The sequence below is a fragment of the Solanum stenotomum genome, chromosome 9 (assembly GCF_019186545.1).
Source record: "Solanum stenotomum isolate F172 chromosome 9, ASM1918654v1, whole genome shotgun sequence".
NCBI classification, from domain to species: Eukaryota; Viridiplantae; Streptophyta; class Magnoliopsida; order Solanales; family Solanaceae; genus Solanum; species Solanum stenotomum.
Genome location: NC_064290.1, coordinates 1,018,379 through 1,045,125, shown reverse-complemented (window position 1 = coordinate 1,045,125; position 26,747 = coordinate 1,018,379). Strand labels below are relative to the sequence as shown.

Genomic DNA, 26,747 nt, shown 5'->3' with positions numbered 1-26,747 from the left:
AAAATATTTTCACTAGTCAAATTAGTGAAAAGTAGAATTTTCTTATAAGAAACAATGTCTAAACTGACTTTTCAAATCTAAATGGAAAAAGAGAAAAATTTAGAGTTGAATTATTTTTAACTTGAAAGATAAAAATATGTGTAATAAATAGGAGATTGTACATAATAATATTCATCAAATTATTATTTTAAATTTATGCTTTCATGATAAAGTAGCAAGATAAAATTTAAAAAATCAGAAAAATGATTCATTTGTCCTTTTCTTTTCCTTTTTAGTAAATTATGCTTGGTTTCAACAACAATAACAACGGATGAATATAGAATATACGTAGACTTTATCATTACCTTATATAAACAAATAAACTATTTTTAAAAGACTCTTGATAATTTATTACGTACTTAATTTCAAGTCACGTTTTTTTCAAATAAACCAAACACCCATCCAAGTAAATCTTTTGTCAACAAATAAAAGTATTTACTTTTCTAAGTCACTCGAATAGTCAATAGTCCATTGCACCGATTTTAAATTTTAATCAAATCATTAGTGGCTGCGAATATATTCTCGTTATAATAAAATTGTAGAGTATTACTTTTGAATTAAATATATTATTTTGACTTTACTGATGTTTACATTTGTCCATATTTTCCACGTAAAAAATAAAAGACACAATTGAATATTAATATTATTATTTTTAATAAGGGAGGGATATTTCTAAGATATTGCTAATGACGTGCTAACACAACAACAATGGCCTGCAACTCTTTAAGGTTTTTTATTTAATAAGTGGAAATATTTCAGGATTAAATTATGGAATTAAAATTATATTTTATTAATTTATTTAGTTGAAATTATTACTATAAATTTAGTTTCAACAAATTTATACCTACAATCAAATAAACTAAAAATTTAATATCAACTTTAATTTTGAATATAGTTTCAAATTATAATTTCAAAACTATAATCTCGATATAACTTTATCTCCGAACCAAATAAGCTCTCACAGGTATGGCGGTTTAAAATCGAAGTGAAACCTATAATCCGAACTAAAAAAAGGTTATTAGTTTATCAGTAATGAGTTATTGGTTTAGTGGTTTTGATAACTGTTTTAATTTTTTTGTTACGGATTATCAATTCTTAACCGATATCGATTCTTACTTTTATTTCTACGGTTTCAAATTCTTTTATTCTTGCTTTTGAGCAAGATGCGATTTGTGAACTCACAGGCATGATTCATTTGGTTTATCACTTTGTTTATAAGAGATTTTCAATAATTCTTTTTGTGTCAAATCTTAACAATTAAATCAATAACCGAACTGAAAACAATCAATATCCAATAAACTAAAAACCGATAAGCCAATATCTTAGTGGTTTTATAACGATTTAGCATCTCTACAAATCGATAATCAATAAATCAAATTGATAAACTTCAAAATCGAATTGAACCGACTGATATACTACCATACTCATAAAGGATAGGGACAACTAATCCTGATTATAATCTTATAATAACTTTATTTAGATTTGATTTATTATTTTTATTTCATGTAAAATTATAATTTGCTATAACTAATTCCGACATAATTAATCCGAATATAACTTTATCCGTAAACCAAACTTCCCTAATATATAGTCTAAAAATAAAGCAACCAAACTCATCTCTCCCAATAGTAGTCAAACAAAAACTTTTTATCTCTTCCGTTTTCTTCTGCTGTCTGCTTCAACAAGTACGTAAATTCAATTTTGTGCCTTCTTCTCTTAAATTTTCATCTTTCTTCTCTTCCCTGTAATTTCACTACTTTAATTGAGCTAAGTTTAGCTGTTTTTTACCTTTAAAACGAGCTAAATTTCAGTTCTTTTGGAGTTTTTTGTGCTTTTTGATTGATCAATCAGGTTAGTGTTTTCTCTTTAGGCGGATCTGAAAAGAAGAAGTTAATGGATTATTTTGGAGTGCATACAGCTATTTTATCTGTAAAAGTTTGAATTTTTTCCTTTTTTTTTTAGTAATTGAAAGTTTTTTGAACCAGCTGCGAAAAGCTAGCTTCGTAACTGTTCAAGCCATGGATCTGGTTTTGTGTTTGTTGTAATAAAAGTGGCATTTCTCTTTTCGGGAATTGTGTTTCATTTTACTAGTGCTGCAATTTTACTATAAATTTTGAACTTTTTTCTTTGAAGCTTTGGATTGTTATTGATGTAATTGATTTCTGTTTGTTTTGTTGGTATGTCGTGTTGAATTTTGGAAATGGGTGTCTGGAATTTTGGTTTATTTCTCCTTCTTTTTGTTACAATGTTAGATGTATTGTTAGTAGTGATGAAATGTAGCTTATGAGCAGTAGGTTCAAAATTATGCTTGTTTGAGAATGTTTTTAGGGTTTGGTATAGAGGAAATAAACGCATTACTTCTTATTCAATGCGTTTTTGGGGTAGAATTCAGGAGCACCGAGGCGTTTATGGACGTTTTGCCATGTTTCATTGCAAAATTTGAAAAAATTAGTTTTTGTTTTCAAAAGTGAAATATGATATTTGAGATTGGAAGTTCAACTTTGGAAAAAGTGAAAAAATTTCATGGCCAAACGCCTTAGGTATCGTTATGTGCATTTCTGAACCAGCGCTAAATGGAACTAAATTTTGGTAATGAAGTGTTGTTAATATGTTGTTTTGTTATGTAACAGGATTGGCAGCAGAGTTCTTTTTTCTGTTGGTTGACTTGCCCTTCTTTCTGTTGAAACAAAAACACTGGTGTAATGACTTGTTTTGGTCTCTGCTTAGGAGGGAAGGCATCTCCCCCTCACAACCGTGTAGTTGAAATTGATGAAGGTTAAACAATTTAACTTTTTCTCAACTTTCACTTCTCTTTATGGCAATTGTTGCCAGCTTCTATGACAGTATAGCATACGTGAGCATGTTGTTACAATTAGGATTCTTTGTTCTTCTTAAGCATGGACGGACATTGCCTCTCCCATACACGATCTCTCAATAACAATTCAAGTTGTTGTGGTCTAGTGGTCAATGAAATGGGAGGAGAACCAAGAGGTCTCATGTTCAATTCTAGTTGAGGCCAAAAATCACTAGGTGCCACCATCTTCTTATCTGCCTCGTTGGTGGGAAGAGTTATCCAGTACCTGTGTTGGTGGGAGGTAACAGGTACTCGGTGGAATAATAGAGGTGCACGCAAGCTGGTTAGGATACCACCTTTTTAAAAATGATCCAAGTAGTTGCTATTAATCAAGACATGTTAAGGTTCCTCACTAGATTTAGAATTTTTGCAGAAATTTCAACCATTGAGAATGCAAGGGTGTACAGCTACCGGGAATTGCGTGCTGCAACCGAAGATTTTTGCCCTGTAAACAAAATAGGGAAAGGAGGGTTTGGTTCTGTTTACAAGGTATTTTGTTCTCTACAAAAATATTTTTCGATTATGCAATTCCATTCAATAAATAAGCTAACTTAAGTTTCTGTTGTTAGGGGAGGCTAAGAGATGGAAAAATGGCTGCTATTAAGGTACTTTCTGTTGAATCAAAACAAGGTGTAAAGGAGTTTTTGACAGAAATAAAGGTGATCTCAAATATAGAACATGAAAACCTGGTGAAGTTGTACGGTTGTTGTGCGGAAGGGGATCATAGAATATTGGTGTATAACTACCTGGAAAACAATAGTCTTTCCCAAACTCTGCTTGGTGAGTTGTGAAGTCCTTTGTCATTGTTATTTTCAACTATTCTTTGGTTTGTACTTGTGGCAATGTATACTTATGTTTGCTTACTCACAGGTGGTGCACATAGTAGCCTCCAGTTTAACTGGATAACACGAACTAAAATATGCATTGGTGTTGCACGAGGACTTGCATTCCTTCACGAAGAAGTCCAGCCTTATATAGTTCATAGAGACATTAAAGCAAGTAACATCCTTCTCGACAAAGACCTGACCCCAAAAATTTCAGATTTTGGTCTTGCTAAGCTTATTCCAGCTGATTTGACCCATGTTAGCACCCGTGTGGCAGGAACGCTGTAAGTTTACATATTCTTATGCTTTTCTTTTATCTTCTTAGACAAATTTCTCTAGGTGGATTATGGGTTATGAATTAAAATGAGTAAGCCATTCAGAAACAATCGAGAATGTTTTGGCTAATAATACCCAAAGAACAAGATGATGACTCATTGGCATCATCTTTTTCCTATTTATAGAGCTCCCATTTTTCCTGATCTAGCAATGTTGTAAAAGAAAATGTAGAAAGGCTATTGATAGTCTTGTGATACATTCAGCTAAAACTGGAAATAGTATATCATTATTTACTTGTTTATCATTGTGTATAAATTCTAACGTGCTTATTTATTTGTAGAGGTTATTTGGCCCCTGAATATGCAATGAGAGGGCAGTTGACACGGAAAGCAGATGTATACAGTTTTGGGATTCTCCTTTTGGAAATCGTTAGTGGAAGATGCAACACAAACAAGCGTTTACCTATTGAGGAACAATATCTTCTTGAACGGGTATGGAGTTGCTTTTAACATATTCTGTTTCTGTTGGATCCCGATTACCTACAGAACGAAAACATCTAAGAAGAACATAATTGTTTCTATACATTAATAAATATGAGGGATCTATGGCCATTGCATTCTCGACTGCTCATAGAACATGATGGGAAGATCAGCAGGGGTTGTTAAATTATTTGGTCATTTCTTTAAGAAAGTGTATTATCCTGACACTATGTTTGCATGGTTATGACATTCTTTTTATTGAGATAAATACAGTCCAGTGCCTTTGGGTGATCTAGTTTACAAACTAGCCTGCAAATGTATAGGTTTTGTATAGTTGGGTAGTGCCGGTAATTAAGTTTGGTCGACAAGACAAAAAATGAAAGAAGCCAATTCTTGTTTGCCCTCGTGCAGACAACATCCTTGAACCTAACCTTCTAAAATGGCAAGTAATGTAGTTGAAGCATCTTATATAGTCCCAAGCCCATCTAATCCATTGTTTGTATATTGTTTTTCTCAAGTGGGCTTATTAATATAATGTTAAAATCATAATTGCTTGCTCAAGAACAGAACAAAAAGAAAGTAGAAATTTTGACAGTTGATGGAGCAAACATTTATCCAACCATTGAAAATGGAATTCAGATAGAAATTAGTTATAGAGGAAGTTGTATTACATTCATAACTTGAAATGCAGGCATGGAGACTGTTCAAGAAGGGGGAGCTCATTCAATTGGTAGATGCATTATTGGGAGATGACTTCGATGTTGATGATGCTTGCAAATTCTTGAAGGTGTCTCTCTTATGCACCCAAGTCATGCCCAAAAGCCGACCATCCATGTCCACTGTGGTGAAATTGCTGACTGGTGAGATGCAAGTGGATGATGAAGAGATATCTGAGCCAGGCATGTTATCAGATCTAGTGAGTCTCAGGAATCAGAAGAATACATCATCAGGCTCGCTATCTACTGGCTCGGGAAAACAAGTTGACTCTTCTTCATCTGTGAACACAACAGTGACACATGGAACAATGACTTTTACGACAATAGATGACCGTAAAAGCTGAGTTAAACTCATCATGGCAAATCACATTTCCTTGACTATCTTCCTTATATCTGCTGAGTTTATTACTTTTTAGGATTTTGCTCCATAGCGTGTGGAATTAGAAGCTTTTTCACTTCATTTATATTCTAAGCTGTACATATGACCTGGAATTTGTATAATTAGATTAGGTATTCATTGAGACTATTTCCTTTTTCTTTCTATTTAAGTACATGTCGCAATTGTACCACGAGAGAATTTATCTTGGAAATGCAATCATTTGTAACTTGTAAGCATAAAGCTTCCATGGAACTTCCAGTATTAGTGTACAAGTACAGAACAAATGCCTTGAGCAATTTCTCCTTGCACATCATTTATTATCTTGCCATACTATTCACATGGTCACCAGCATCATTTATTATCTTACAATAGTATTCACATGGTCACCAGCAGTACACACTAAACTATACCTATGCCTGAAGGCTATGTTGCTCGGATTCTTCAAAAGTGGTGCTGCACCTGTGTTGGACTGTACTATTGTGGAGGATCCGACAATATTTTTGAAGAGTCTTAGCAAACATAGCCTGAAGGACATAAGATGACATGGATAGTGAATGACAAAGAAATGAGTCTCCTTATGCTGTTGGTTTGCTCCTGGACCAAAGTTTATAGGACCTAATCCTTACAGAATTATAACAGTTGGAAACTTTTATTTCATATGAACTCAGAACATGAAAAATGAATATTCACCTCAATGACTAATACATCTTCTTCAGTGTAAACTACATGTACTTGTCCAATCAATTTAATCATCAGAAAACGAACAAATGAAAACTGTAAAAATACAAAAGAATGAAAAACCTAGTTTCTGGTTCTGTAACATCTGCACCATAAAATTAGATAACAGAGAACTCTGTAACCCAAGATGAAACTCAGCATCACTGCTAAGTTGGTCCATTTCAGTGATTCTTTGAGGTCTTGCTGTTTCAAGAAGTCAATCGCGAACAACTTGCACTCTCCTCTTTCACTTTCTAAACATCTTTTCCCTCCCTTGCCTCCATACTCATTTATCAAGAAGCACTCGAACGGGTACTTAAACAGACTTAGGTAGTGCATGAAGATCCAGTAACTAGGTATCTTCTCTTTTGAAAGGAAATAGCCTGAGAACAGAAAGAAAGACCCCATCAAGCCAGCTATAATAGATGTTCCCATGATGAAGGTTGGGACAAGTGCGCTGAAACATGCAGTGAAAGAATTTGACATTAAGAGAACTATCCAGACCACCATAGCAAAGTAGAGGAACCCATCCATGCTTCCCCTCAGACCAACGAGCCAGTAAACCGGGACACTGTAGAGAAGCCCAACCATTAAGAGGAATGGAAGAAAGACAATTGTGTTTGCCACAACATAAGAGGATACTCTGTATGCTCCTCTTGAAGTCTCCCTCATAAAGATTGTTCTCTCTTGTAAGAAAATGGGTAAACCTTCTGTCATGGTGGACAGCAAGAATGTTAGGCTGAACGCGAAGAATCCTAGTCTTGTTTGTAAAGCAACCTGCCCTAGATTGTTGTCAGCATTCATGAATATTGATCCCAGTATAAAGCCTGCTACCAATGCTTGTATTATTCTGGTTGCAAAAAGTTGCTTGGTTCTGAATATGTTCTTGCAAAATCTTCCTCCTAGTATTGAAATCTCCTCAACGTAGGAATTTGCGTAGGAAGGACACTTATCTACCATATCATTGTGGTTGGAAACTGTAAATCCCTCATCATCTTTCCTTAGACTTTCCTTCTTTTCGCCATGATCCTTGATATGGAAATGGACATTGGGAGTTTCTGAAGTATGAATGACAATGCTGCCTGTGACATCAATAGCAAATTCAAGCACATTGATGTGGGGTGGAATCTGTAGATCGGAAAACTTGATCCTCTCTTCGAGATACTCCAACGAACCATTGTGAAGTACACCCCCATTCGAGAGCAAAACAAGTCGATCAAACAGTTCAAGAATCCGAAAACCAGGTTGATGGATAGTCAAGACAATTGTCTTGCCTTGATGAGCTACCATCACTTGAAGAAGTGATATGACATGAAGTGCTGATGCTGAATCCAGCCCAGAAGTTGGCTCATCAATGAGAATCACAGCAGGATCATGTACTAACTCAACTCCAATCGACACCCTACGCCTTTCACCACCCGAAATTCCCCTGTTTGATCCTCCCCCAACTCTTGCACCAGTAACCTGTTCCAAACCAAGCTCCTTGATCAACACTCCAACTCTATTTGCAGCCTCTTTTTTCCCACCTTGTAGCCTCAGAAGAGCACTATACATGAGTGTTTCTTCAACTGTGAGCAGAGGAAACAGGGCATCTTCTTGTGTCACATAACCAGATAATCTCCGAAAACACTTGGTATTCACAGGATGGCCATTAACTAGTATCTCTCCAGTAACTTTTGTTGGTGATATTTTCCCAGCAAGAATCTCTAGCAGTGTTGTTTTTCCTGCCCCACTAGGACCAGCAATAGCTGTAATCTCTCCTGGCCTTGCTTCACAATTTACATCCTTTATGATGAACTTCTGAGGTCTCTTAGGATTCTTGCAGCAAAAAATCCAACTCAACTCATCATATAAACTAGGAAGTGCATAAGAAAGATTTTTTGTTTCTATAGTATAAGAACCTTTCTTCTTGCCACCAGAATCCGGTGTCGTGACCGGAAGTTCCATTGTAGAATGAGATGAAAAGAGGGTAGAGAATCAAAATCTAGAGAGGGAGGTGAGAAGATGAGCTAACACACCAACCATAATAGTCCCTTTGTGTAATATTTGTATGGGAAGAAAATAAAGTTGTTAAGTGTTTAAAAGGAGCTTTCTTGAACTTCTTGACTTTCCCAAAAACTTGTTTGTTGTTGTTGTTGATTATTAGAAGTAAAATGAAGTTTTTTTTTGGTGAATTGAAGCTAATGTGTTTGAAGCATAAAGGAGAAAAAGGAGGTTTCTTCTTTGTGATTAGTCTTGCAGGTAAACTGTATTGTTGACCATGCAGCCTCTTTTCTTGATTGCATAACTAGTCTTTCTTTCTTCTCTACCTGCCACCTCTATTCTTTCTACTTGTCTCCATTCTACTCCTTTCGTCTCATTCTATGTGACATCGTTTAGCTTTGCACAGTGGGTAAGAAGAAAAAAAAAGACTTTTTTAAATGATCGCGGTGTTCGGGTCTGGGTGAGCTTTCACGCATCTCAATTAGTTCCTTTTAAAACTTGTGGTCTAAAACAATCCTTAGATAAAAAAGAGAATTTTAAAGTTAAATTATTTCTAATTATAGTAAGGTGATACTCCCTCTGTCCACTATTAATTGTCATACTTTCCATTTTTAGAGACAAACTATAAAAACTTTGACTAACATTTTAGGATATATTTTTTCATTGTATTGATATGTAAAAAATTGCAATGTATAGTATTTTTCGTATAGTTTTTGAATATCTAAATTTTTTATTTAAAAAATCAAATTAATGTAATCTAATTTAACTTTGAAAATAAGTCAAATTGACTTTTGAAAAGCTCAATATGACAAATAAAAATGGATGGAGGGAGTATTTTTTTTGGAATGGACTAAAAAAAAGGTGTCGTATAAAATGGGACGAAGGGAATAATATTTTTTTCTTCCTTTTGAATTTTCTTTTTGACACTTAAATCCATTTACAATCACACAATTGTTTAGGAATTATTAAATCAAAATATCTGCTCCCTAGTAAGGAAATTGTGTCATGCAATAGCTATGTTGTTTAAACTCTTCACTAATAATGATGATTAATTAATACGTATCGGATCCTATAGTTTTATAAAGTTCGAGCAACATTCGTTGTGTATTAAAATCTTATATGCACATAACGTAATTAATACATGACACATGTAGTTAATACATTCTTAACACGAAATTATAGATAATTAATACATATTTTCATTTTATTTTATAAGTTAACAATGATAAATTAATATAGTTTGGTGTAACTATGGGTGAAAATTAATTAGTATAGTTTGGTGTCTCTTCATCCATCAATATTTAATAATTAATAAAAACATAAAAGAAAGGTGTATTCAAATTATTAAAATAATCATACCATATTCTTGGTACAACTTAAATGAATATTTTGCTAATATGAGTTTGCTTTGTTTAGTTAATCTTAATATAATTCCATAATGATTAATCGTTAGTCCTAATATGAAATTTGTCCATAAATATCTTATGATAATTTGTTAGAGGGGAGAAGAAAAAAAAATAAATAAAAATGCATTCCTAAATTAGGTCTACATATTTTCCACACGCTTTAGCAATAATAGCATAACATAAACAGTAAATAAAACGTCATAATCCAAACCAACTCTCATGGATTGTTCCAAGCAAAATAATGACGTGTCCAAGCAAGCCATCCCTCTAGTAAACAATTTATTTTTCTTAATTAATCGCGATGGTACGTGAACTAGCTTGCACGTACCTCGATTATTTCATCGATATCTGTTGTCACTTGTCATGTATTTAACCAACATGAATATCGGACAATTCTCTCTACCAATAAAGGTAACGTTGTAAGTCTACTGTGTTCGACAAAAGGAGTAGTTTTGGCCTAGAACCATAAGTTTGTATTAAAAGATTTACTTAATATTTATAAGTAATTTAGTCATAACACATTAATTTGTCATTTCTAGAATCAAGAACTCATAAATTCAAAATCGTAACATTGCTATAATCCATCAAAACTTTAACAAATATAAAACAATTATCACCCACATAAATTGTTAATTTTTTTTTTATCTCCGCTAGAATTTGAAATGATTCTCTCCACCTCATTGACCATGACAATAAACAAGTATTAGATAAAAGATGTTGTACTTGTCTTGAATTTGGAAGAAACAAAGTAATAGTAATGCAGATATTATTCTTCTGCACTTTTTTTAGGTAGAGAGTAGTAATAAAAAAAAAGTCACAACTTGGACTTATAGGGTTCAATAATATTTTTCAATAGTTAGGTCTTGACAAGTATTAGTGGATAAATAGTAATCAAATCTAGGCTCACATATGTGCTTTGTTAAGGGAAGGGCATAGATAGTTAGAAACAATGGCGGAGCTAGAATTTTTAATAAAGGGCTTCAAAATTTGAAGAATTAAACACACGAACTAATCGAAGGGGGTGCGACATCTATTATATATACATAAAAATAATAATTTTAATCATATATAAATAGTGATGTTTTCCGCTGAAGGAGATTCGGAGGAACCCCCTAACAGAAGGCTAGCTCCGCCCCTGGTTAGATACATATGAATATCAAAACCATGGAGGGACCCGCACCTAAAGATCTGACTTAGTGATTAATAAAGTGATTGAGAATCATAAGATTTTAAGTTCAATTCTCAACAAAGACATTAAATGCCACTAGGGAAATCTATCCTAGCCCGAACACCACGGTTATTTAAACAAAAAAACCTCTATATAGCCCAATGATTAAGGTCAAAATGACTTGAAAATATCAGAAACTAGATTATTATTATTATTGGGTATTAATATAAGAAAATATCAGTTATTATACTATAATACATTTATATTAGTTGTTGAATCGTTGTAACTTATGAGTAACTTCTCAAAAAGTCATACCAAGGAACTAAGAAGAATTTTTTATTTGGTTGATTATATATGTGGTATAGCTAGTTTTAGTTTTAAAATCTTTCATAAATTACTACTTATAATATTTATTTAGTTGGTCGAATAAGAAAAAATAATTATTGCATAGTTTACTGCAGTGCTTAATTGACGGTATCAAATAACACTCACATTGAGTTACGAAGGATTTATGTATTATTTATACGCGATAAAATATGGAATAAGAATATAGGTATCACTTATTAGCAATACAAGAATTAGAGTATTTAAGAGAAAATTGTGAGTAAATCTCATCTTTATAGTATTAATAATAATTCCTTTATTGTGTTAATCGCCGCATAACACTTCATTTATCTACACTACATATAACAATTTGTTATTTATTAATTAATCACCATATTGCTCGTCAAATTGCTGGATCATTAATTCATAACGTCTAAATTTTGAATTTGTCGTTGTAGTTTTATCATCTCGTTATGCAATATAGTGAACGCGAAATTGATCATTTTTCATTTGTTTGCTTTTTTCTATCATATGCAAATCCTATTTACTGCTATGTTGACTGCTTAGGCCTACAGTCTACTTCTGTAAGTTTTCCATTTTTGTTACCAAATTTAACCTTGCAGTTATGTAGAAAGCAATAATTATTACTTTCTCCGGTTTATACTATATTATATGGACGATGTTTTACATAATTAAGAAGACATTAATATTTTCTTTCTATTTTACGTTTATTTAAATAAGTTAATCTTACGTAATGAAGAAATCATATTAAATAGACACTACTTAATCAAGCATAATTTTGTGGAAATATTTTTTTTACTTTCTAGAGATAGAATAATTTTTTTAAGAGATGTACTCAAGCTAAAAATATTATGTAATATTGAGTAGAGAAAAGTAGTTACTTTTAAAACACTATCATATAAAATGAAACATACTTATAGAGGCAATATAAATAATTTTAGAATATGAGGTTTTAAATCGTTTTTGCTTATATCCAACAAATTACAAGCAAAAAAAGAAAGTACTACACACATAACACTTTTTACAATAACATTTATGAACTAAATTTAATTCCATTAATTTTGCAGAATCTTTTTCTGAAAATTTGCATCAAATATATATATTGAGCTACTGAATGTGCAAGGAAAGGCAAGTAAAATTGCCCCTTCTGAAATCCCATAAATGCATGAAAAGAACCAAAAAAATAAAATAAGTTCTAAAAATATTTATTGTCACTATTGCTTGATTAATGTGTTACGAGGATTTATCATAAATTGACAACTTTACATTCGTTATCAGTCTATCATAATTCTTTTCTTTTATTTAGGCTTGAAATCGATAGTGTGAGCAAAACTCATTTATCAGAGTTTTATATGCTAATAGAAATATACTATAGTGAACTTCTAACTAGTACGTTTCGTTTCTTATTTTTGAATTTGGTCTAACATTGACTCAAGATGAAGCGACATATTCACTATTTATTCTTATAATCAATCCCAACTGGCTTGAGATTGAAACGTAATTGTTATTGTTGTTACTTTATAATTTAATCAAAATTAAGTTTTTCTTGGAATGCTAATCTGGATGATCTTTTAGGATTTGACAATGCACAGCTTAGCAACCCTAAAAACTGATAAGTATTCATCAGCTTTTCGATTATATGTAAAATCAATTGCTTTTCTAGTTAATATGATTAATTATATTCTGCAACGTTGACTGCCTAGACCTGCAATTGATATATGATATCCCATCAACATACCAAATAGGGCTGGCAGTGGAATGGTTATGAATTATGATCTTCCGCCTTTAATTAGGTGTTTCGGATTTGAGTCTTTGAAATAATTTTTTTTTGTTGGGATCAAATCCCTAGAAATAAGTTTTACACTTTGCGAATTTAAATATTGTAGACTCTAATATGGATATTGGATACTGGATGAAAAAAATAAATATCCCACCAACGTACCAAACAGGGGTCGTATGGTGGGATGGTTAGGATCCTCCGTCTTTATCAAATGTTTCAAATTTAAGACCTTGAAAATAGAAAAAAATCTTGTTGGGAGCCCCGAATCTTGCAATGCGCAAGTACAAATTTAGTCTACACCAATGTGGATATCGAACATAGGATGAAAAATCAAAAAAGAAATATACCACCAACGTACCCAATAGAGGTTGCAGTGAGATGGTTGGAATATTCTATCTTAATCAGATGTTTTATATTCAAGCCCTTACAAATGGAAAAATCTTATTGTGAACGCTTGCGTTAGAAATGAATCTGCATGAATAAAAACTTAGTCGTCCCCAATACAGCTATCGAAAACCACAAAAAAAAATCCCATCAACATCAGATAAACATTGACATTTAATTCAGTCCTCTTTAAAAACCTTGTTGAAACAACAGAGAAAAATACTCCTAAGAACCAAATCATCTATCTCTCTTCATTAGTACTTCCTTTTTGACTTTGTAAAAATGAGTCAAAATCTTAAATTTGTTTTCACTTCAAAACTCAAAGATCTTTCAAGAATATTTTTCCTTAAATGTTTGCATTTCCTAAGTGCATTAGAAATATGGCTAAATTTTCATTTGAACAAAAAAAATGAGCAAAAAATGAGCCTACAAAAGATAAATCAACCTCTTTCTCATGACCAAATCAACAAAATTGTTGAAGGCATATCTGTTTTAGTCCCCGAGGTACTACAAAATGTACTTTCGGAGACTAAAACTATGTCATCCCACGATGAATTTACTCATCGTAAACTCTTCATTGGATGTCTCGGGTTTCAAACTACGTCTAAGACTCTCTATCGAATTTTCTCTCCCTATGGAGAAATCGAAGAGGCTTTCGTGGCTATAGATAAATCAGGTGTAAGCAAAGAGTATGGTTTTATAAATTTCAAAAATGTAAAAAGCGCGCTAATGGCATTGAAAGAGCCATATAAAATGATTGATGGTAAAATGACCGTTACAAAAGTTGCTAAATCGAGAACTAGAGTCGTAGAGGACGAGTCTCTGTGTACTATTTACGTGTCCAACGTGCCACATGACATGTTTTCAGGTAAATTGTTGGAGTATTTCTCGTCTTATGGTGTGATAGAAAAGGGTCCATTTGGTTTCGATAAGGAAACATGAAAATCAAGAGGGTACGCGATTTTCGTGTACAAAACAATTGAAGGTGCAAAATCAGCAATTTATGAACCTAATAAGTGTGCTGATGGATACTATTTGACTTGTAAATTGGCCATTCCGAGGACAATGATGAAAAAATCGCGGGTTGGTCCTAATTTAAATCTCAATTTTGGACCCGATTTTCAAGTCCGTTACAATAATGCAAGATCAAGGTTCGATGATTGTGGCTCGAGGCCTGAAGTGTCACAAGTTGGTACTCAGTATGAATCTTATCAGGGCAATAGGCAAATGTATGGACATAAATGTGATTGTGGGCTGGGCGTCAATCACTTGGGCTCTGGGCTTTTTTCTAATATGGGCTATGCAGATTATAACCTTTGGGCCTCAGAATTCCCAAGGCCCAAGCCATTATGGTTTTGATTGTTTATGTATTTTTATTCTTAAGATTTTGCTAGCTAGATATGAATGAAGTAGGTTTATTTAATTAGAGTGTACTAGCTAGGTAGTTCCTTTTTGAAAGTTCGGAAAGAAACTTGGTTATGAAGATTTATTAATGTTTTTCATTAGCATCTTGTTGCTCCATATTTCCACCCTCTCAAAATACTTACTCTCTCTGTCCCAATTTTTCCAATTTATGTGACTTACTTTTCTTTTTAGTCAGTCCCAAAAAGAATGACACATTTCTATATTAAGTAACGATTTAACTATAAAATGTCTATTTTACCCTTAATGAAATGATTTACAGCCACACAAATTTCTATCATTCATTTTGGACCACATGTTTTAAAAGTCTTACTTACTTTCTTAAACTCCGTACTGAGTCAAACTACCTCACATAAAATGGGACAAAGAGAGTATCACTTTTCGCTTCACAAAAGTCAAACAATAATGATAACATATTTAGTGTAATCATATAAGTGAGGACTACGGAAGGTAAAATATTTGCCTAGACCGAACCTCTACCTTTGTGAGGTGGAGAGAATGTTTCTGATAGACAACAACATAGAAATTACACAAAGCAAATGAGCCGATTTGACTGATTTAAGATTTTAAAATTAAAATTTAGATATTTGAGAAGTATTATGTTCTTCTAAAAAAATGCATCCTACAAATTCATGTAGTTTGATGAAATATGAAGAGTGACAAAAAATTTCAGATAGAGGGAATATTACTTAATTGTTTCCACGTTCAAGTTATGTAAATTGGCAGTACATAGATTTTTGACAAATCACATCATCACTTTCATTTAGCTTTTAATAACATGTATAGTTTATACTAACGAGCCTTTTTGTAAACATGAAAAATAGAGTAATAACCTGCTAAAGCTAAGTTAAATCGAACTAATAGTGTAAAGAATTATCTACACTATATATATAACTTAAAAATCAATTTATTTAAATCTCAATTTTGGATCCGATTTTCAAGTCCGTTACAATAATGCAAGATCAAGGTTCAATGGTTGTGGCTTGAGGCCTGAAGTGTCACAAGTTGGTACTCAGTATGAATCTTATCAGGGCAATGGGCAAATGTATGGACATAAATGTGATTGTGGGCTGGGCCTCAATCACATGGGCTCTGGGCTTTGTTCTAATATGGGATATGCAGATTATAACCTTTGGGCCTCAGAATTTCCAAGGCCCAAACCATTCTGGTATTGATGGTCCATCAAGAAGACTGTTTTAATTTGCTCACATTTTGCTAGCTAGTAGATATGAGATGAAATAGTTTTATTTAACTAAAGTGTACTAGCTTGGCTAGGTAGTTTCCTTTTTGAAAGTTGAGAAGAATCTTGATTGTGAAGATTTATTAATGTTTTTCATTAGCATCTTGTTGCTTCATATTCCCTATCGTCTCAAAATACTCGTCACTTTTCACTTCACAAGAGTCAAACAACAACGATAACATATCTAATGTAAGGTAAAATGTTTGCCTAGACCAAACTCTACCTTTGTGAGGTGGAGAGAATGTTTCTGATAGACAACAACACAGTGATTGTACAAAGCAGATGAGTCGATTTGACTGATTTAAGATTTTAAAATTAAAATTTAGATATTTGAAAATTATTATGAAAAATTATTATGTTCTTCTAAAAAAATACATCCAACAAATTCATGTAGTTTGATGAAATACGAAGAGTGACAAAAGATTTTAGATAGAGGGAATATTACTTAATTTTTTCCACGTTTAAGTTATGTAAATTGTTAGTACATAAATTTTTGACAAATCACATCATCACGTTCATTTGACTTTTAATAATATGTGTAGATTATACTAACAAGCCTTCTTGTAAACATGAAAAATAGAGTAATAACCTGCTATAGCTAGTTAAATCGAACTAATAGTGTAAAGAATTATCTACACTATATATATAACTTAAAAATCAATTTATTTATTTATTGGTACAAGTATTAGGGTCTGGATGAAAAAAGTGATATTGATGTATCAAGTCACCAGAGGGTGAAAAGGACCAAACATGTCGAATCTGTCACTTTTGAAGGATATAATTGCTAAATTTGGTCACATCAAGGGCTCATTAGTAGTTATGGTGAAGTAGGAGAAATAAACCAAAAAAAAAAAAAGAGTTAGAAAAGCTATTCCAATTAGATAAAGGGACAATGTTGACTCTAAGAAAGGTATATAACATCAAAAGTGAGATTTTTTTTTAAAAGTCTGATGTTCGATGATGCTAGGTCTCGGAATAAGTCTGATCTTTAATGATACTAAAATATAGAAAGATGATTTCATTTGTTGTCTATTTTTTATATTTTCTTATGTTGATACTTATTTTGTTATATAGATTATTTTTATATCATTTATATATATCTGAAAGACTTTATTCATACGTTCAATCACACCAATAAATAAACATTTGTTTCATTCTTAAGCAAATGGACATTAATGTTGACATGGTTGTAACTCAATAATCACATGTTTTTGTTTTATTAAAAAAGTTTATCTACTAATTGTAGGTCAAGTTTATCGATACACAAGTGCACACGTTCACACTCATTGATATTGACTAACGACTTCTAACAACTTTTTTTTCTTGGGGTTCACTAATCAGTTTGAAATTTAACTAATTCAAATTTATTTTGAAAAGTTTTTAATATAGGGTAAAGTATTTCTTATTAAAGTAATTACATGTCTTGAATTTAAATTCGAGATCTTTAATTAAAAATGAAAAAGTATTTATAATTTACGACAATTATTTTTCTTTTCAGCTAGAGATAGTACTTAAGCATTATCTCGCTTATTCTTCTATAATGTTACTTGTGCTATTAATCATAATATTACTCTTATAGTATATTGTTCTTTGAGTTCGGTTATTATTTGAGATTTTCTTACACTTTAATTATAATTATATCTTGTTATGACTATTGTTTAGAATGATTTATAGGGATTATTGCATATCATATTTGGCCATGATTGCCTCTATATTTGTTATTTTTTTATCTACTATATTGCTTTGGATTGTTCTTTCTTGAGTTGAGGTTTTATTGGAAACAACATCTTCACTATACACTATTCTTTTCAAACCCTACTTTGTGTGATTATATTGGGTACATTATTATTGTTAATGAAGATATATGAAAGTTTTGAAAATCCCGCGTGAAAAATGTTAAAACATATCTTATCTAATCTCCTAACATATTACCAATAAATTGTAATCTATCATTCGAAATTATTGTACTACTTTTTAAATTTAAGAAAACGTAGCAATGAAATTTCCACAAATAATTAATTAGAGGGCGATTTTATAATTATCAATACAGAAGAGAATAACAATTTTGCACCTAAATAAAGGTTGAGAATGGATTCAAAAAATTACTTGCACACAATATGTATATGGTATATCAAATAAAAAGATGCACAATACAATATATTTATTTATAAATAAACTTTTTATACTTAATCATTGTTACTTCCATATGTATCTCGATTTATTTCAAAATAGGAATGAGCTAATGAGTGGTCCAAAAAGTCAACAGATATTGAATACCTACTTATAATACAATAGTTATAAACAAAACAAAAAGTGAACTTCCTATTAACATTAGGAAATTGCTTGGAAATTTTCATTTACTCCATAAGAACACAAAACTCCAACAAATTTTTCTGAAATTTCCTGGGAATCGTTAAGAATATATATAGCGAAATTCTTGTACAACTCAAAACCCCTTTTCCTAATTCATTAGTTTCTTCAATAGTATGGATGCCAAAATTAAAAAAAGAGCATTATGTTTATTTAATTTCTCATAAATTCTAAAAAAAACCCTATTATAATTGATTATAATTTAATAATTAATTTTTTTTAATTAACAATATAACATTTTTTGTAATATATTGTAAGACAAGAATAAACATATATAAATTATTGTACGTTACATAACAAGACAAATATTTAAATTTCTCTTATTGATTAGTTTTGAAAACTTTTTTAATAAAATCAATTGTTACACAAATCGTAAAAATTATCATAAAAGTTTTTAAATATAAAATTAAGACTTCACTTCATTGAATATGTTAGTTAAAGCATCATTTTTTTCACTTATATAATATTTCGTAATATTTTTTAATTACAAAATCAATATTATAGTAATTGTTACCTTTTAGAAGAAGTTTAAAGTTAAGAACGCATCTTTTTAATTTTTAATTATTTAATAATCTAATTAGTTTGAGCTTGAAATGTGTAGTTGAACATCTCAAAGAATTAAAGACAATCTTACAAGGTCAGTATTAAAACATGGTTGATTCAAATTAGAGTGAATTAGATAAATTAAGAAATAAAAAGTAACTATAGATTTAATTGTCTACTATGTTTAATTATATATAATCACAACAATAATGAAATTTCAATGTGCATAATTAGTAAGAGATTAGCAACAAACTATTGAGAAAAAATTAATTAATAGTAAAAATAAATACATTTTTTTTTATATTCTACTTAGGTGTCGTTTGGTAGGGAGTATTGGGAGAAATTGGGATCGTATTACGTATAGTATTATTTACCACTATGCTTGATAGGAATTTTTGGCCTATGTATGACTAATACATGTATTAGTTATATATACCCTACAAGGTATTAGAGATTGTATAACTAATACTTTTCATTTGATGGTATTAATACCACGTGATTAATCTATATAAAGATAAAAATACCCCTCAAATCTTTTTGAATATTTTATTTATTTTCTTGATTTTGTGTTTTATATTTGTACCACTAAATTTATTTATATAAATTAGCTTACAAGTTTTATTATTTAGAAAAATTTGTTTGTTGATAGATAAATCCAACACAAATCAATACAATATTTGAAATGCGAGTTGTTTAACATTTACTAATTGAAAATGTAAATATATCACCGCTTGACATTTGTGATCTTAATTGAATGTATTATTTGTTGATATATATATATATATATATATATATATATATATATATATATATAAATAAATTATTTTCTAATTATTTGTACTTTGAACAATTTATAAAGTTGCATTCATAATAAAACTACAAGTTGCAATTGTTATGTGTAAACGTAGATGGTTTATTCGATTTTATTATCGTTTACCGTCTTTTCGATTTTAAAAGTAGATGGTCTATTTTTTTTCATTGAAAATTGATATTTTGTTAGTGATCAATTTATTAAGATGACAATTACTTACCCTCAAATAATTGAAGTAAGAAATAACAACTATCAAAATTATTCTTAAAGAAAATAACAACCATCCCAATAAAAATTCAAACTCAATTACTAATCTGTGAATTACTAATTCGTGCGCGGCGACTTAGCCAACGACACGTGTCCTTGGGGGCCAAAGGCCCCTACTGCGGGTTGGCAAGTGGACGGCAGGCGCATGCACCAAAAAATCCATGGATTAATAGCACACGAAAATCGGCAAAATGAGGGTTTACCTGCTCTGGAGCTCGTTTTACCTTAAAAATGGGCCGTTTTGGCCGTGATGGTCAACTGGCTCTATAGTTAAGGTCTTAACGAACGTCCACGAAAAATTACGATAAAAATGAGATCGTAATTTTGGTTCACCAAAAAATCCGTGAATTATAGCACACAAAAATCGAAAAAATGTGGGATTTAAGGTTGAGAAATAAGGAAGTTATTTCAGTAAAAATTTTGTGGAAGAGTCAATCCATAGAGGAGCAGAAGGAGCCATGATGGTATCCTCACCTCTTTCCTTCCGATTCGATTTCATCTGTTATTAATTAGTGTAGCAAAAGTATTTTGTTAATACGGTGCTTGTCACCATTAATAATATTTTTCTTTTTATATGTATGTATCTCCTGCATCTTTTCTGCTCAGTGCTTTTGGTTCTTCGTTTAATATTTGCCTCTTTATGTCTTCTTTGTGCATCTTCGGTATGTTTTCGTATTTGAGTCAACTGAATTTGGGGTTTTCTTTTGGTTCTTTGAGAAGCCCTTATTTTTTGGGGCCTAAAGCCCTTGTAGAGGATATGGGTAATTTTTTTTCTTTTGTTTGTTTGGGTGGTACAGAATTAAAGTTGAGAACTTGTGATAGTTTAGTTCTTTTTTTGGGAATTTTCAGATGATGAAGTTGACTGATTTCTACTGTTATTTAGTTCATTAAGCTGATGATCATTGGTTATTGATGTGTGATTATGTTTTTTCCTTGGCTTTGATGTTTTGTTTACATATGATACTGTGTTCCTGTAAAGATAGGATCTTTCTACCTTTACGGTAGGGGTAAGGTCCGTGTATACACTCTACCCTCTCCAGACTCCACACGATTAAAGTGGTTATGTTGCTGTTGTTGAAAAGATTGAATCTTTGTTCATATTGTTCCTTTCTTGTTATTTCAAGAGCTTGATCATTACAAATGCTTACACCCCAAACTCGTAATCAATTCATCCCTTAATAGTGTGTAGTATGTGTTCTTATTAGTTTGATATTGTGCCATTGAATTGCACGATATTAATTTGATTTTTAATGGTATAGTGTACCCCTTTGTGCTTGAAATCTCTATGTACTCTATCTGATACTTTTTTCTTAGTGTATACTGTAGTAGAGGATATGGGTAATTTTTTTCTTTTGTTAGGTTAGTATGGAAATTTAAGTGGAGACCTTGTGATAGTTTAGTTCTTTTTTTTGGGAATTATCAGATGATGATGTTGACTGGCTTCTACTGTAATTTAGTTCATTAAGGTGATGATCATTGGTTTTTGATGTGTGATTATGTTTTTTCGTTGGCTTTGATGTCTTGTTTTACATAAGATTTTGTGTTCCTTAAAAGATGGAATCTTTCTACCTCTAAGGTAGGGGTAACGTCTGCATACAATCTATCCTCTCTAGACTCCAATTTACGGGACTACAATGATTATTTTGTTGTTGTTGAAAAGATTGAATCTTTGTTCATATTGCCCCTTTGTTGTAATTGTAAGAGCTTGATCATGACAAATGCTTTGCTGTCCACTTTGCTTCTTAAGTTTGTATGGACTAGTTCTTTTTTTTTTTCCTACTCAAACACCCCAAACTTGTAATCTATTCATCCCTTAATAGTGTGTAGTATTTGTTCTTATTAGTTTGATATTTGGCCATCGACTTGCGAGATATTAATTCAATTTTTAGTAGTGTGGTGTACCCCTTTTGTACTTGAAATCTCTCTGTACTCTATCTGCTAATGGTATTATAGATTGGTTACTTGTTAAGTGGTTTCTAATTGATAAGTCTGAGAAGTTTCCAGCTTTCTGTTGTACTTAGATACCAAGGTAGTCGATATTGATTTGTCTTGTGTTGCAAAGAAATTTCCCGTAAGGATTTTAAGATGATACCATAACTTCTAAAATTATGTCTGTAACTTTTGCCTGGTGAAGATTTTTGAGCAAGCTGAATTAAGCTGCATTGGGTTTGCTCAGTGATGTGCTTGGCTGCCTAGAATTATGTCTCCTGAGTTATGTGTCAAAATGCTTAATCATGATGTTTATGCAGATCATTGCTTTTGGCAGGTGACACTACTATTTTGGATTAGGTCATTGCCTAGTCTTTAAATGATCGTGAAGTATGATCAGCATATAGTCTCCTAATTGATTCATAGATTGCACTAATGGAGAAAAGCAGAAGCAAAAGTTGGGTTGGGAACATTTACCACAAGTTTGAGGCTGTGTGTCAGGAGGTTGATGAATTTGTAACTAAGGTATGTAAATGTGATCCTTTTTGGCCATTTACTACTTCCAATACTTCGGTATATCTGCTTTCTCTCTGGTTATTTTGTTTCCTTGGAATCTATATGTTTATAGTGTGTTGGAATGGACAGAACTTTGTAACTATCTTACGAGTAGTTCGGATTTTAATTTGACTTACTTCTTAAATATTAGGACACAGTTAAGTATGTTGAGAATCAGGTGCAAACTGTTGGTGCAAACATGAAAAAATTTTACTCTGGTGTGGTGCCAGATTTTCTTATCCCAGTGGATAGTAGTGTAAAAAAAGAAGCACAAGCTGTCAATGAGAAGCCAAAGCACGCCGTTGGCACTCATACTAGTTCAGTGGCCAACACTACGCAGAACCCTATCCAAGAGAAATCATGTCAGAATCAGAATTCCCTTGAAAGTCATGGTGCTTCAACTTCAACTGAACTTGATGGTGTGGTAGCTTCTGAAGAAGCAGAAATTGATGTTTCTGTAGGAAATGAATGTGCCACTGCGATTTGTAAGAACTCATGTAAGTTTCTTAAAGAGAATAAAACAAGGGAGGAAGCACTGGTAGTTGACGAACCAAGTACTTCAGAAGACAGAGTTTCATCTGAATCCTGTTCTGACAAAGATTCAAATGATACCATGTGCTATAGCTTTCCAGATGATGATAAGTGTTTTTCTGATGTATCGAGCTCTCAGAGTATACTACAAGATGATATGGTCGGGGAGGAACAACCACTGGCTAAGGGATCAAGTTCATTTTTGGATATTTTGTCTTTATCACAACTCACGGCGTCTATGAATGAAAAAATGTTTGATAGTTCTCCTGATGCTATCAACTGTATTTCTAATGTACCAAGTAGTCAAATGGTTTTGCAACAGAACATCACTAGGGAGGTGGAACCAGTCGCTGATCAATCAAATTCTTTTGGAGAGATGGCTCTATCAAAGTCATTACCATTTTCAATGGGGGAAAGTCGAGGAAATTCCACCATGACTAAGTTACGGCATCCAACTTCAAATTATGATACAGAACTTAGGACCTTCCCAGAGGATGAAAGCATTTCCAATGCTTCAATAACTCCGACGAACTTGCAAGACAATATAACCAGTGAGGATCAACTTGCATCCAAGGAATCAAGTTCTGTCGAAGATAAAACTTTGCCACAAACCCCAGCATTTGCATCTGTTATACCTCCTTCACGAAATGATGCAGGATTTGGGGTGTCCACTACCGTGAATAAGAGTTTTTTGGGTGATGTTACTTTTGTATTTGAAGAGTCTAGTACGACCTTGGCATTAAAAGATGCTCCAAGCACATTTCAGTCATCTGAACTTGTACTTTCTCGAGTTATGGAGAACAAAAGCATGGATGTTGACTCTGGAATATCAAACTGTTCTCTGTTAAAAGAATCTTCAAGCCTGTCAACTTCCTCAATTGGAAACTGTATGCAGGAAGCAGAGTCTGATTTAAGTATCTCCACTGGCCACTCATCTGCCTTGTCTACTTCCTTAGCGAGTGCAAACAATGTTGTTTCTGTCATTCCAGCTCTCTCAAGTACTCCGTTGACAGATTTCAGTGGTAAGTGAATTCCTCTTTCAACCCTCTGGTCTAGTAGTAAACGATAAACACTGTCCAATTTTTTGTTCTCTCTGTTTCTACTTTCCTTTTTCTTTCTGTTGTATCCATTGCTTCAATAGATTTCTCCTTTTGCAGAATTAAATGCCTCGAGTTCTCACGAGTTGGTTGGAAATGGTAGGTCAGTTCAAAATGACTTCGAGTGTTGTCCAAGCCCTCAACTGATATGTCCTGCAGAAATAGGTACTACATGGAGGAAATTTGTTTTTTTTTTCTTTCTTTCCTTTGAAATTCATGTGTTTCTAACAAAGTCACAATTAAACTATGGCAATGTAGCCGAGATGATGATGCATGTATATTAAACGATGAGAATAATGAGAAATGAGTGCAAACTTGGATTTTTGCTGCAATACATGCTTATTATGTAGTAGTTGATTGCCTGTGTGTGCTGCAGGGATGCTATAACATATCATTTTCCCGGAAAGAGAGTTCACAGTTTAATTGTGGGTTTGCAAATTTGAGCTCTATAATGCAGCATCATATGATCAAAATAAAAGTAATCAGTCCCAGATTTTCCTTGCTCTCCTCCCCTCCCATATAAAAAATAAAATGAAAAAGGAAATTTGAGGGTGAAGGGATGATACTGACTCGAATGCTTTGTCTACTTTTTTTCAGTATACTGAAATGAATATTGTTGGATCAACTGTATCGCTTCAACTATAAAGACTTATGGAAGAATAAAAGGGTTGTGGGATTTCACCGGGTATATTGTTGTTGAAGAATAAAAGGGTTGTTCTTTTATAGAATTGACAGAAGATTTCTGGATGATATACCTCCTTTGGAAAGATCATACCAGTTGATCGCTACTTCATTTATGTTATATCCTCATCATTTCATAGAACGTGTAGTATTTTGAGATTTAATATCAGTATTTGCCAAGTCTCCATGAATAAGTTTCGATCTGTTTCACGGAGGTATAAATTATTTCTTTCTTTCTTTGGAAATGTAACAGCGAGGTTGAGAGCAAAAAACGTGGAATTTATACATGGTCATATATACTACTTTCTTCAGATTGATGGCTTGCTTCTCAAATTTGAGCATCTGTATCTTTGCTTTTCATCTGAGATCTACTTACTGCTTGATGTTTTTTTGCAGGATGTATGAATGATAGCTCCATTGATCTTCCGGGCATGGAAACAATTGATCTAACTGATAAGGAAATACCCAAGGAAAGCTGTGCCCTCGTTGACTATAAATTACACCATCTCGTTTCTTCTAGGCCAAGAAAATATAAGTCGTACAAGGTAGCGTCTCTATTTGTAAGCTTCCCTTCTACTTCAAATCCTGAACTTAATTAACGTTCAACTTTATCTGCCATGCTACAGGAATTGATACAGGAGGCATTTGCTCCTAGAAAGAGAAGAATAAAGGAATACGAGCAATTGGCTGTCTTGTATGCAGACGTGGATGCTGAAACGAGCCAGCACGTTGAGCTCTCACAATTACCTTCTCTTCCTTCACCATGTTTACACTCGATGGAATCGTCCACATGCAACATCTGTGAACCTGAGTGGGAGCTCCTGTAAATGAGCCTTTTTTCCTGTGAAAACAACCCCATGATAATAATTTCTGCTGAGAATTCTCTCTTTGTAAAGGTTCCGCGATAACGGTTAGCATAATTGAGCTAATCATTAGTCTTATTGTGAGATAAATGGTAGAAACTACATCTTATTTTTCCCTTTACAGGCTTGTCAAGGCTTATGAAAACAATTTTGGATAAATGTCATTCTGCTCAGTTGCTATGAGCATTTTGATCTCTTTTGTTCACTAGTGACATTGTCTCAGCTAAAGGTTTTGGAGACATGATCAAAGAGGCCAGCTGGTTTTGAGGATTATTTCTTGATTCTAAGCAATGTGCCCAGATTTCATGCAGTGGTTATGTTTTGTTCTTCTTTGTGTCAGTATACTATTACTACTGCTTCTACACACCCAGCGTAATCCTACGAATGGAGTATGAGGAGGGTAAAAATACGCAAGCCTAACCCCTACCTTTGTGAGGTGGAGAGATTGTTTTTGATAGTGTCTTTTGATTCGACAGACAAGAAAAAAGATCAAAGCATGGTAGCAAGATACACAAAGTGTGATGATACTCGACTACCAACCAATCTTTATGGTTGATCTCCACCTTTCATATCTAGGGGCTTGTCTCTTGTTCTTAGAAGTACCATGTTGCTTTGAAGTTTTTCAACAATACCTGTGTAATCAATTAAGATGATAATCAGCGTAAAACTAACTATAATTATGGGATTGAGACATAGTTATTGTAGTTGCCAGCAAGAAAATTAAACAACACGAGAAAACCAATTTGGTTATAATTATTTATGATCACTGAACAATTTCTTGTTGAATTATGGAATTGAGATATAGTTATTGTAGTTGCTAGCTAGAAAATTGAAGAACGCGAGAAAACCAATCAGGTTTAGAGAAAACTAATTTGGTTATAACCTGAGAAATTTCTTATTGAATATTTGACAAATTCATACCATCTATTTCAAACAAGATTCATCCCCAGCACATACGAACAATGGTCTTTAATCACATGTTTGAATTCAAGTTTTGCATACAAGGATCCACTGCTCAGTAATAAGAAGTTTCAAATTTAATCGAGATCTAATATGATAAAAGAAATAAGATGTCCTCGAAATCACAA

The 26,747-nt window shown here is 32.6% G+C and overlaps 3 protein-coding genes across 7 annotated transcripts; 2 read left to right on the top strand and 1 right to left on the bottom strand.

The window, feature by feature from the left end:
- The first annotated feature begins 1,597 nt into the window (after positions 1-1,597).
- On the top strand, positions 1,598-5,851 carry LOC125876902 (cold-responsive protein kinase 1-like). Of its 2 annotated transcripts, none has more exons than XM_049558188.1 (7): positions 1,598-1,724; positions 2,670-2,814; positions 3,267-3,382; positions 3,463-3,673; positions 3,764-4,001; positions 4,334-4,484; positions 5,164-5,851. In XM_049558188.1, exons 2-7 carry the CDS (start codon positions 2,742-2,744, stop codon positions 5,530-5,532), a joined length of 1,158 nt encoding a protein of 385 aa, XP_049414145.1. In that variant the 5' UTR covers positions 1,598-1,724; positions 2,670-2,741; the 3' UTR covers positions 5,533-5,851. The 2 variants fall into 2 exon arrangements, with proteins under 2 accessions (XP_049414145.1, XP_049414146.1); XM_049558189.1 differs by having other exon boundaries at positions 1,701-1,890.
- Positions 5,852-5,969: 118 nt separating this feature from the next.
- Positions 5,970-8,400, bottom strand: LOC125876888 (ABC transporter G family member 10-like). Its single transcript, XM_049558154.1, has one exon. The coding sequence runs from the start codon at positions 8,229-8,231 to the stop codon at positions 6,369-6,371; it is 1,863 nt and encodes a 620-aa protein (XP_049414111.1). The 5' UTR covers positions 8,232-8,400; the 3' UTR covers positions 5,970-6,368.
- A 12,139-nt stretch (positions 8,401-20,539) lies between these two features.
- LOC125876887 (uncharacterized) lies at positions 20,540-25,964 on the top strand. 4 transcript variants are annotated; one of them, XM_049558151.1, is made up of 6 exons: positions 20,540-20,665; positions 22,270-22,457; positions 22,639-24,040; positions 24,176-24,280; positions 25,193-25,341; positions 25,423-25,964. In XM_049558151.1, exons 2-6 carry the CDS (start codon positions 22,368-22,370, stop codon positions 25,621-25,623), a joined length of 1,947 nt encoding a protein of 648 aa, XP_049414108.1. In that variant the 5' UTR covers positions 20,540-20,665; positions 22,270-22,367; the 3' UTR covers positions 25,624-25,964. The 4 variants fall into 4 exon arrangements, with proteins under 4 accessions (XP_049414108.1, XP_049414109.1, XP_049414110.1 ...); XM_049558152.1 differs by having other exon boundaries at positions 20,606-20,665; positions 22,253-22,457; XM_049558150.1 differs by lacking the exon at positions 20,540-20,665 and having other exon boundaries at positions 22,124-22,457.
- Positions 25,965-26,747: the final 783 nt, after the last annotated feature.

Bases quoted from the DNA above. Each gene is read 5' to 3' on its own strand.
- LOC125876887 (XM_049558151.1), top strand. From the start codon at position 22,368: ATGGAGAAAAGCAGAAGCAAAAGTTGGGTTGGGAACATTTACCACAAG. The intron at 22,458-22,638 runs GTATGTAAATGT...CTTAAATATTAG, and splicing joins TTGATGAATTTGTAACTAAG to GACACAGTTAAGTATGTTGA. The intron at 25,342-25,422 runs GTAGCGTCTCTA...GCCATGCTACAG, and splicing joins GAAAATATAAGTCGTACAAG to GAATTGATACAGGAGGCATT.
- LOC125876902 (XM_049558188.1), top strand. From the start codon at position 2,742: ATGACTTGTTTTGGTCTCTGCTTAGGAGGGAAGGCATCTCCCCCTCAC. The intron at 2,815-3,266 runs GTTAAACAATTT...GAATTTTTGCAG, and splicing joins TGTAGTTGAAATTGATGAAG to AAATTTCAACCATTGAGAAT. The intron at 4,002-4,333 runs GTAAGTTTACAT...ATTTATTTGTAG, and splicing joins ACCCGTGTGGCAGGAACGCT to AGGTTATTTGGCCCCTGAAT.
- LOC125876888 (XM_049558154.1), bottom strand. From the start codon at position 8,231: ATGGAACTTCCGGTCACGACACCGGATTCTGGTGGCAAGAAGAAAGGT.